Raw genomic sequence first — 9,579 nt, 5'->3', positions numbered from 1 at the left:
TGTGTGAACTTTTTGACATCTTGAATTTTAAAAATAGCTTGTATTTTGCGACTGCAAACAGAAGCTAACGACATATTTGGCATATGTCTCAAACTATAAATAATTTCTTCTTTTACAGGACTGGTACAGTGTACTTGTTAATTGACATTTACAGGTGATAATAAGTTTAAATAGTGCATAATGAATTAAATAGTCACAGGTTATTATACGATAAAAATAAAACGTGTACATACCTAAGGAATTTAGTAGTCGAGTTTAACTGTATAGATAAAACTTGTACCATACCTAAGGCCTTTTGTAGTCGAGTTTCCCTGTATAGATACGACTTGTACATACCTGAGGCCTCTGGTAGTCGAGTGTCCCTGTATAGATAAAACTTGTACATACCTGAGGCCTGTGGTAGTCGAGTTTCCCTGTATAGATAAAACTTGTACATACCTGAGGCCTGTGGTAGTTGAATTTCCTTGTATAGATAAGACTTGTACACACCTGAGGCCTATGGTAGTCGAGTTTCCATGTTTAGATTAAACTTGTTCATACCTGAGGCCTATGGTAGTCGAGTTTCCTTGTATAGATAGGACTTGTACATACCCGGAGGCCTCTGGTAGTCGAGTTTCCCTGTATAGATAAAACTTGTACATACCTGAGGCCTCTGGTAGTCGAGTTTCCCTGTATAGATAAAACTTGTACATACCTGAGGCCTGTGGTAGTCGAGTTTCCCTGTATAGATAAAACTTGTACATACCTGAGGCCTGTGGTAGTCGAGTTTCCCTGTATAGATAAATCTTGTACATACCTGAGGCCTGTGGTAGTCGAGTTTCCTTGTATAGATAAGACTTGTACATACCTGAGGCCTGTGGTAGTCGAGTTTCCCTGTATAGATAAGACTTGTACATACCTGAGGCCTGTGGTAGTCGAGTTTCCTTGTATAGATAAGACTTGTACATACCTGAGGCCTGTGGTAGTCGAGTTTCCTTGTATAGATAAGACTTGTACATACCTGAGGCCTGTGGTAGTCGAGTTTCCTTGTATAGATAAGACTTGTACATACCTGAGGCCTTTGGTAGTCGAGATTCCTTGTATAGATAAGACTTGTACATACCTGAGGCCTGTGGTAGTCGAGATTCCCTGTATAGACAAGACTTGTGCATACCTGAGGCCTGTGGTAGTCGAGTTTCCTTGTATAGATATGCCTTGTACATACCTGAGGCCTTTGGTAGTCGGGTTTCCGTGTATCGATAAGACTTGTACATACCTGAGGCCTGTGGTAGTCGAGATTCCCTGTATAGACAAGACTTGTGCATACCTGAGGCCTGTGGTAGTCGAGTTTCCTTGTATAGATAAGACTTGTACATACCTGAGGCCTGTGGTAGTCGAGTTTCCCTGTATAGATAAGACTTGTACATACCTGAGGCCTGTGGTAGTCGAGTTTCCCTGTATAGATAAAACTTGTACATACCTGAGGCCTGTGGTAGTCGAGTTTCCTTGTATAGATAAGACTTGTACATACCTGAGGCCTTTGGTAGTCGGGTTTCCTTGTATCGATAAGACTTGTACATACATGATGCATGTGGTAGTCGAGTTTCCTTGTATAGATAAGACCTGTAAATACATGAGGCCTTTGGTAGTCGGGTTTCCTTGTATCGATAAGACTTGTACATACCTGAGGCCTGTGGTAGTCGAGATTCCCTGTATAGACAAGACTTGTGCATACCTGAAGCCTGTGGTAGTTGAGTTTCCTTGTATAGATAAGACTTGTTCATACCCGAGGCCTGTGGTAGATGAATTTCCTTGCATAGATAAGACTTGTAAATACCTGAGGCCTATGGTAGTCGAGTTTCCATGTATAGATAAAACTTGTACATACCTGAGGCCTGTGGTAGTCGAGTTTCCTTGTATAGATAGGACTTGTACATACCCGAGGCCTGTGGTAGTCGAGTTTCCCTGTATAGATAAAACTTGTACATACCTGAGGCCTGTGGTAGTCGAGTTTCCCTGTATAGATAAGACTTGTACATACCTGAGGCCTGTGGTAGTCGAGTTTCCCTGTATAGATAAGACTTGTACATACCTGAGGCCTTTGGTAGTCGAGTTTCCTTGTATAGATAAGACTTGTACATACCTGAGGCTTGTGGTAGTCGAGTGTCCCTGTATAGATAAAATTTGTACATACCCGAGGCCTGTGGTAGTCGAGTTTCCCTTTATAGATACAGCTTGTACATACCTGAGGCCTTTGGTAGTCGAATATAAATGTTGTAATTCTCAGTGGTTACGTTTCGTCCATAACAATTACGATCCACTTATCAGAAATCACAATTTATATTTTAGTGTAATATCGAGAAACTGGTTTTTCTGGTTCTTCAAATCTTGTCTTCATTCCAAAATGTTGATTTATTATTACTGTAAGTATCAGTCTGTCGAATTGGCGTCCTTAATTAGGAATCTCTTGTTAACTTCAATGCATTTATAAATCAACGTCTATTAACCGCCATGCATGACTATAAAATATATAAAGGGAAGCATCTTAGTATAAAAGCGGTGATGCGAAGGATACATTTTTAAAATTTGCTTGTTATTTTTACTAACCAGGAAGTTTAAAACTTATATTTTAAGTGACAGTTATCATCTTTAACACAGTGTGTTTATCAATAAAATTAGCGGCTCGCTTGAGATTTATCTTATATTTCAAATTGATATACTTAATGACATAGAAATATTTATTAAAACTAAACTGGTAATCCATTGAGGATTTATAGAGATTCAACAGTGTTCGCAACAAAACACTGTTTAATCTTAATATTTACATAAATGAGGCTAGTTTTACATGTGAAATTTAAAACGATGTTGGTTGCTAAGTTGGGTAACTACGGTAGTCAGGATGACCGTAGACAGAGTTTCGATTGTTGAATGATATAGCTGCAATTTTATTTGAAATATGACAATTACACTTTTCAATTAAAATATGTTTTTATTTATTTATTTTTTTTTTTTTTTGCAAAATTGAAAATTGGATCATATATCAATAATATTCTTGAAAAGAATGAAAATAAATGAGGCAGAACAACTATGATTTTAGCATTCGCAGAATAGCGATACGGTCCTAAGTGGAACGAGCCATCATATTTGATTGTCAACCGAGGAAAGTTACAGTGATATATGGCGACACAAGAGGACACGTTTTTTTTTTATTCACATCGATCACATGATTTCATGACCATCTGATTTCCCGATTCCATGGATTGGTATGGTACAATATTTTGTTTTATATTAATTCATCTTTCTTATCGTTCGTCATTTTCCATCCACAGCTCTTGTTCACTGTCACATAAGTATTGTAAAGTCTCTTCCGGTGCGTTAAGGTCACGTGGTATCATCAGTATTAACATACAATGGCTGCTGTCCCGAGGGTCGGGACGGTAGGTCTGTGTTGATAACTGTTTCATTTCGTCGATGAACGTTAGGGTTAGATATAACATTGACATATATTGGTACTGGAATGTCATGTTTCGATTTGTGTTTGGTAGCACCACGATCAGTGACGGCTGAAGAACCACCATCGATGTAGGAATAGTCTGCAGAAGATAGAGTTGAAGACAGTCCGGAGGGTTCATTTCCTGCAGATGTGGACAAATTGTTTGTTTCGTTACGTTTTACTTTTCCTTTTCCTTTCGACAATGCTTTAGCTTTACTCTTAGCACCATCTGTAGATATAGTATAGATATGTTTATTGCCAACAGTGACCAGTTAAATTGTCAGAATACAAAACGTACTAAAAACTATAGAACTGCAATTAGTTAAAAAAAAAAAAAAACTCGCAAAAGACAGATTCATAAATAACCACTAATTAATAATAAAAACTGTGTGTTAGAAACGCAATAAATAGCTAGTGAATTTGTCATTGATACGTGAAAAAGGAAATGGAACAGAAATTAATCCTAGTTAATTTATCTTTTGTGAATGTAAAAGTAAGATTTTTTACATGTAAAACATGACAAAGTATGAAATATGACTAATAATTACCTTTTGAAGGTGGGGAGGAAGCAGTCTTTTCAGACAGGTCAACTGAATGATTCTGTTTGCGTGATCGAAACGACAACTTACGTCCAGAACATCTAATGAAAAAAAAAGATATTTTTACACAGGTGCGTTGCATCAAAATAATTGATTTAAAATCAAGACGGGAAAAGTAGCAACATGTGTTACAGGGACTTTTTCAACTCGCTTACCAGTCAAATTGCTCTGCATGCGACTAAATTATTTATGATATAGGAATCCTTAAATGTTCTTCCGGCTGGCTATGTCCGTGTTGACATTTCCACGCAGTCTCGCTTTTAAAGAGTTGGGCGAATTCATTTTTTTTGCACTGTGCTTAATTTACACGGGACTTTCCCATAATTTCAATGGTCTAAACGGTACACCGTAAGCAGAAAATGACTGTAGTTTTGATATGTAAGGACTTTGGTACGGGTACAGTTGTATATTTTACAGTTATATGACTGTGAATATACTTCTAAACTATGTGCCTTATTTTCCACCGTTCCACCCGAGACGAAATTTAAAAGGACTATATTTCAGAAATGTGGCATTGAAATATTGTAACACTGTCCTATCCTTTCGTTTAATAATCATCTTTCATAATCCAAAATCGTTAAGTCGCTACTGCTATTGACACAAACACTTCTTGTTAATAATTGCCTAAACTAAACTGTCTAAATGAACACACTGTGAAAAAAATTATAAGGATAAATTGGGAGGTTATCGCGCACAATTTCTGTTTTAAGGAAATACAATGAAAGGCGCCTGTGAGTTTACTGTCTGTTTAATCTTTTCACTAACTCCAGAAGCAATAGAACCCATTGGCTACCTGGTATTACTGCATACTTCCAACCTCTCACAAAGGAAAAGTGTGGCCAATAAATCACTTGAGTCCACACATATTCCCTTTCATGGCAAATCAGGATTATATGACCACGAAAGGGGTGAATCTACCCCTTTCATGGCCAATCAGGATTATTACATGACCATGAAAGGGGCCTGATATGTGTGCAGTCAACCCTTGGTAACAAACCTGTAAGAAAGGGGAGATACTTATTAACCACCTTGCCCTAATGATTAGGTCAATGAATATACCGACTAACCAATGCTGACATGACTTAAAAAATACATTGTAATAAGGAAATCACATGTATTTAAATAAACATAAAACATATGCTTCAAATAACCAATGTTTCAATTAATTTATTAATGATTATCATATGATAGCTCAATATTAACTTCAAAGCTTTGCAAGGAAAAAAGGTTTAACTCATCATGCAGGAACCTTCACACAACTAATGACACTTTGTAATTACATGTATATAGATGGAATTGATTTTAAATACAATTTACTTACATTTAGTGTTTCCAACAATTTCTCTTTTTCTCATCCAATAGTTGAATAGAGCTTGATAATAATCCAATATATTGTTTCATACAGTTCATGTGTCCTAAGTATTTTGGTGTGAAATTTCGCATATTTATTTATCTCGACACATTACGGTGGATAATGAAAAACTGATGTATTAACATTGAGCAAAGAACCCTTAGTACCGAAAAGTACTCTCAAGCATAATAGGTAGAGGTAAATCAAACAGAGGACAATGGGAGAGTCACGGGTATAGGGATGGAAGAATGAACCGTTTTCAATCAACCTGTGTTTTTGTTCGAGGTTAAGAAGCATGCATTAAGTCAGTTATTGCATGATTTCTCGTCACTCGGGACTTATTACTCGCTTTGCTCGGGTGTAATAAATCCCTTATTACTCGAAAGCCATGCAATAATGTTTACAAGTAGTTGAACATATTTACAAATTGTATATAATTAGAATATAAGAAACCCCAGATATCCCAGTAACAGTACAATGATAACCAGACTAGTTTACACTAAGATTAGGGTACCAGTACTTTATTTGTACAGTGACGTTTTCCGAGACCAATTGGAGTTGGCTGATTCCACCTGATATATATCCCACCCTCCCAACCTTCCGTATAATTTCTCTCATATTAAACATGTGTTGCATGACAATGGTACAGCTAATTTACACATATATTATACAGCCAACGGGCGAACCAGTCGTCCCACTCCCTTAATGACGCTAAGTACGAGCAATGATTACCCACTTTTACATGTATATACTTAATACGTCCGGAATATTAAGTCTTTACTTACCTGCACACGAACCAAGTGATCAATAGAATAATGAGCATAATTGCAAGCGCGGCTAGAAAACCTATAGAAAGAGGTACCAAAGGATCGTCAAACAGGTCCGAGCGGTCCGTAGCCTCACCTAAAACAATGGAATAGGAGGTGTGGTATATTCCGTTACAAATAATATCAAAAACACCCAGTTAATAAAACAATGAAGTAAATAACATGATCTATCTAGCCACAGTGAGCGATGTCATTGTACAGGTGTAAAATAGAGGGAAATAACAAAAACTCTCTGTCTTGGTTTTTTTTTGTAGCTGATCGCACCAGAATATGGTATAAAGACCCTATAAACAGATTAATAAAAACTATTGTATAAACTGTAGACTCCTTGATCGTATAATCTATATATCAAAACTACTCTACAACCAAAAAATAAATAATTATAGATAATTCACACATGTACCATTCAATTAATAAGAGTATTTGAATCAATTCATTTTCTATATATACTATAGATAAAACACCTACCTTGACAATGGGGTCAAGGGTCTAATGGAAATACGTAGTAATCTAAATAATCACATTCGTCTGGTCGTAAGTCAAATACCATTTTACCTCCCCCCGCCAAAACCGGACAAAGACAATCACAATGAAAAATCCTAAAGTGAATAGTCGGGCAAAAGAAGGATAGAGGCGGTAAAAATATATTTTCCATCAAAATCGCTCTGCACGCGCAGAAATTAATCTATATTATATAAATCCTTCGCCGTCCACCGGACTGGCTATGCCAGTGTTGACCATTCTACGCTGAGTCGCTTACAATGAGTGAAAGAGTACTTTTTAGAACTGTGCTAAATATATACGGGCTTTTCAATAATTTCAATGGTTAAAACTGGACAACGTAAACGGAACGTGACCAGCGGTTTTATATGGACGTTTGGAAGGCCAGTGAACGCAATATGACTGGTTTTCTCTGCCCGACCATCGCGTAAATTCCACCTGATATGTCTATAAACGAAACAAAATATGGTTCTTGACCTTATTTATTAGATATTAAATGGGCAATATTCAGAAAAATCTTGATAATTTGGCCTTGTATTCTTTTTTTTTCTCGCACATATCTGTTTTTTTTCGCGTTATCAATTTTGATTGAGAAAACAATTTTGCTGAAATTTACCTTTATTGACCGTCAGCTGGGTTGTTTCACTACTCGTAGTCCCTATAGGGTTGGTTACACTACATCTGTATGTCCCACTGTCGGACGTGTCGGCGTCTGTAATTACAAGGGGAGGTAACTCGGGAGTGCCTCCACTATACCTGTCGTTGACACCTATTGACACTGGCTGATACAAGTTACCGACAAGTTTCTCCCAGGTCACGCTGGTCTGAAATGGATCTGCGGAGACGTCACATACAAGGGTGATAGAACCCCCGGCTGTCGTTATATAGGATGTCTGGATAGTAGACACAGCGGGTAAAAACTAAAAAAAAAATATAGTGGTTCGGTAATTGAAAAGTTGTTATAAGGAGTTGTCTATTTTTCTTGGAAACTATTATCAGGTTCTTCATGTTGAAATTAAAGTTAAAAACCTTACTCACTTCCGAAAATTTTAAGCTGAGTTGTTCCACTGACTGTAACCCCGACATCATTTGTAACTTTACACCTGTATTTCCCGCTGTCAGTCGTAAGAGTCCGGCCGATAAAGAAGGATGGTACGTTTCTGGTTCCTCCGCTATATCTAATGTTGGTGGCGATAGAAACATACTGATATACATTGTCAACAAGCTTCTCCCATGTAACGTCTGTCTGGAAGGGGTTAGATGTTATGATACAAGCGAGAGTTATGGGTAGACCTGAAGTTGTGGAGTAGTATGGCTCGGGAATATTCACCATTGGAACATCTACAAATGTAAAAGAAAATGATGCAAGTATGACCATATTATAACATTTCTATTTCTTACGTGCTTCCCTAGAGGTTGTGTCTGATTGCAATGGTAGAAACATTTGTCCATTGTTTTATTGTGCTGTCCCATCAAAGATACCAAACTATCACTAACATATCGCTGTGTTCCAGAACACGCATGCAAACACACTGCACCCTCACTGTATGGTAACGGGATCCGGCCCCGGTTGTTTGGTATCTACTTCCGGAAATATCGTACCCAAACAAATGAGGGTTAGGGTTAGTGCTAAATCGCTTTAAAAACTCGATATTATTTCATTTTTTATTGAAACCCATCAAAAATTAAAACAGTGGAAGCTTAACATTTTAATATGTCCAACTATTGTATGTGAAAATGAGAATAAAGTCTCTCAGTTTGTATTCAAACATGTAACCTAGATGGTATTTCCATGCAAAACTGAGAAGAATATGCGAGAATATTAACATATCTCAAGATATCGGATGCATTTCTTTCATGTAAGATGTTGAATGAAGAAATAGGATAGAACAAAAACTATCTATCACTTCAAATTTATCGTAAATACGTCCTGTGTGCCATAATCGATGATGTTTAGTGAGCATGTTATGACTATAGTGTACGTGTTTGGTACGTACAAAATTCCGGTTTTGTATTCATTAGTATACGGTTTGGTATAACAACCTGGTTAAAAATTTAAATCACAAATAAAAACATAGGATAACTTAAGGACAGTATTATCATTTCGCGCAGTCAAATTAACATATTACACAGCAAGAGCCGATACATAATTACCATCATAGAAAACAATTAAATTTATATACATGTAAGTTTGTGATCCTGTGTTTGGTAGCTGTTCTGTATATACATTATGTAGCTTCGTCATATCAAAGTACATATCGGGGAAAGCCGGGGAAAATACCACACCCTATAACTAGAATGCAACAATTAATTATTAAGCATTGTAAAAACAAGTCAGGTCTTAGACACTTGTATACTTCCATACTCATGCGTAATGTTTACTCATGATATTTTTTATGGTTATTATGTTATTTTATTCACCCACAGGGGAGGAGACACGTTATCTTTGTGTTCTATTTACAGATACGCATTTTATTACATATACAAATAATATTGATGTCCTTTTATTTTTAAACCAATTTATTAACTAACATTAAAAATCTCTCTCGTGATGTAATCTACAGGGCGAAACGAACGATGCTTATTCAAGTGTTCATTTTTATGAAATAGCTTATATCCAATTCTCCATAATTTACTAGCTGTGGTGTAATTTCAGTTGTTCGACTGCCCTACATCTATTTAAACAGCATTCCTATTGAAAAGAACAAGGGACGTATATGAAATCCTTGGAAAGACGTATCATCAGGAATCCCTTAAGGATCCGTGTTGGGCCCACTACTGCCCGTAATATTCGTGAACGATCTACCGGAAATGTATATTTATCTGCTG

General features: G+C 36.7%; 1 protein-coding gene across 1 annotated transcript; it reads right to left on the bottom strand.

Moving 5' to 3' along the window:
- Nucleotides 1-2,825: 2,825 nt before the first annotated feature.
- On the bottom strand, nt 2,826-7,758 carry LOC138310171 (uncharacterized). Its single transcript, XM_069251292.1, has 5 exons — nt 7,741-7,758; nt 7,367-7,670; nt 6,208-6,325; nt 4,021-4,112; nt 2,826-3,701 (listed from the first exon to the last, which is right to left on the bottom strand). Exons 1-5 carry the CDS (start codon nt 7,756-7,758, stop codon nt 3,361-3,363), a joined length of 873 nt encoding a protein of 290 aa, XP_069107393.1. The 3' UTR covers nt 2,826-3,360.
- Between the last annotated feature and the right edge of the window lie 1,821 nt (nt 7,759-9,579).

Source organism: Argopecten irradians, chromosome 16 (genome assembly GCF_041381155.1).
Source record: "Argopecten irradians isolate NY chromosome 16, Ai_NY, whole genome shotgun sequence".
Classification (NCBI taxonomy): domain Eukaryota; kingdom Metazoa; phylum Mollusca; class Bivalvia; order Pectinida; family Pectinidae; genus Argopecten; species Argopecten irradians.
Note: the sequence above shows the minus strand (reverse complement) of the source record. Positions and strands in the feature narration are given on the sequence as shown.